General features: G+C 43.2%; 1 protein-coding gene across 1 annotated transcript in view; it reads left to right on the top strand.

The window, feature by feature from the left end:
• LOC117948299 (acetyl-coenzyme A synthetase, cytoplasmic-like) overlaps positions 1 to 1662 on the top strand; it is a 21147-nt gene extending 19485 nt beyond the window's left edge. The window contains exons 10-11 of the mRNA XM_034877886.1: positions 31 to 207; positions 1652 to 1662. Of these exons, the coding sequence (XP_034733777.1) occupies positions 31 to 207; positions 1652 to 1662 (188 nt within the window). The remainder of the gene's footprint in view (positions 1 to 30; positions 208 to 1651) is intronic.
• The last annotated feature ends 36 nt before the right edge of the window (positions 1663 to 1698 follow it).

Genomic DNA, 1698 nt, shown 5'->3' with positions numbered 1-1698 from the left:
CCCCCCCCCCCCCCTCCTGTCCCCCCCCAGGCCACCTGCTGAGCACGGCGGAGGTGGAGTCGGCTCTGGCGGAGCACGAGGCGGTGGCCGAGGCCGCCGTGGTGGGCAGACCTCATCCCGTGAAGGGAGAGAGCCTCTACTGCTTCGTGACGCTCACCGACGGCGTGAGCTACAGCCGCACGTTGGAGGCCGAGCTCAAAAAACAAGGTCGGTCAGGGAGGTGTGCCCGAAAATGTGTGTATTAGATTAGATTAGATGATACTTTATTCATCCCACAGCGGGGAAATTCCTTTGTTACAGCAGCAATTCTCAACAATACGAGCAGAAACAAACAAGTAAACACACATGAAAAACAGGTAAACAACAGGTAAACCTCAGTAAAGTGAAGTGGCGTCACACGAGGTATTGTCAAGTAAAGTGCAGTTGCCATAGTACAAGAAAACAAAATTGCAGTGTTGTTAGTGACGTTAAAATTAAATTGAATATGTAATTAAAGTGATAATGCGAAAGCAGGTAACCATAATATAAGTTATATTCACCTGGGACCATAAATAATATTGAAAAAGTAAGAACTTGTAATGGAAAAAAAATATAAATACAGATAATAAAGATATACAGAGTGTGTGTGGATTAAATGAAAAACAGGAACAGAAACTACACATGATCAGGTGGTGCAGGTGTAGTAGAGTCTGACAGAGACCTGCGGTACCTCTCCTCCTTACACCGGGGGGGGGGGGGGGGGGGGGGGGGGGGGGATCAGTCTGCTTCTGACGGAGCTGCTCAGGGACCCCCCCAGGGTCATGTAGGGGCTGAGAGGTGTTGTCCATGATGGATGTCAGCTTGGCTAACATCCTCCTCTCCCCCCTCTTCCTCTTTGGGGTCCAGAGGACAGTCCAGGACACGGATATATATTATTCAATTCAATTCAACTTTATTGTCATTGCATGTGATTTACATCTATCCAGAATTCCTATACAGGGTATAAATAGTATTATATTATTATATCAGGGAGGAAGAGAAATACAGTAAAGAAGAAGAAGATGTATACAGTTAACACTAATCAGGGAGCCCACTGCACAGATAGGGACAGGATTATTTCAGCCAGAGGTGACGTAGTCGAGTCCCAAAATCGGATTTATTGTCACTTTGTTTTCAGTGTGTGACGATCGTAAACATCGGTTCTTTTCCCTGGAATTGATATTTTATATTTATTTAGCATTTATTCGCCTAAATAGAACAGAAAAATACAAGAAGATCCATGTTATGTTTTAATGTCGGACTGACCGACGCGGGAGGTTCTTTCTTCTCGTGACTCATGACAAACGGTCCAATTTTGACCCGTATTCTAAAGGTTTCTAGATCAGAAGTTTGGGTTTCTGTCAACCAAAATGTCTAAAAAGAATAACGTTGATGGTTCCATACAGCGCTCTTTAAAAGTAAAACACATGATCACTTCCCTACTTTCTTTGAACTCTGAAGTTTTATTAAATTTTATAGCATTTGAAGATGAAATGGATCAATGAATGTTTAAAAAAAACTGTGACAAAAATGACGGAAAAACTTTTAAAAAAAATGTGGGAAAACACAACAAAAACGGTAAAGAGCGCAGAAGAAAAGTGACCCCCCCCCCTTCCCCCCTTTGTGTCTTCAGCTGTCAAATAAAGGCCTGAAATGCCCAAAAAGGGTATCTTAAAGCTC

The sequence above is a fragment of the Etheostoma cragini genome, chromosome 7 (genome assembly GCF_013103735.1).
Source record: "Etheostoma cragini isolate CJK2018 chromosome 7, CSU_Ecrag_1.0, whole genome shotgun sequence".
Classification (NCBI taxonomy): domain Eukaryota; kingdom Metazoa; phylum Chordata; class Actinopteri; order Perciformes; family Percidae; genus Etheostoma; species Etheostoma cragini.
This window is presented reverse-complemented; position numbering and strand designations above follow the sequence as displayed.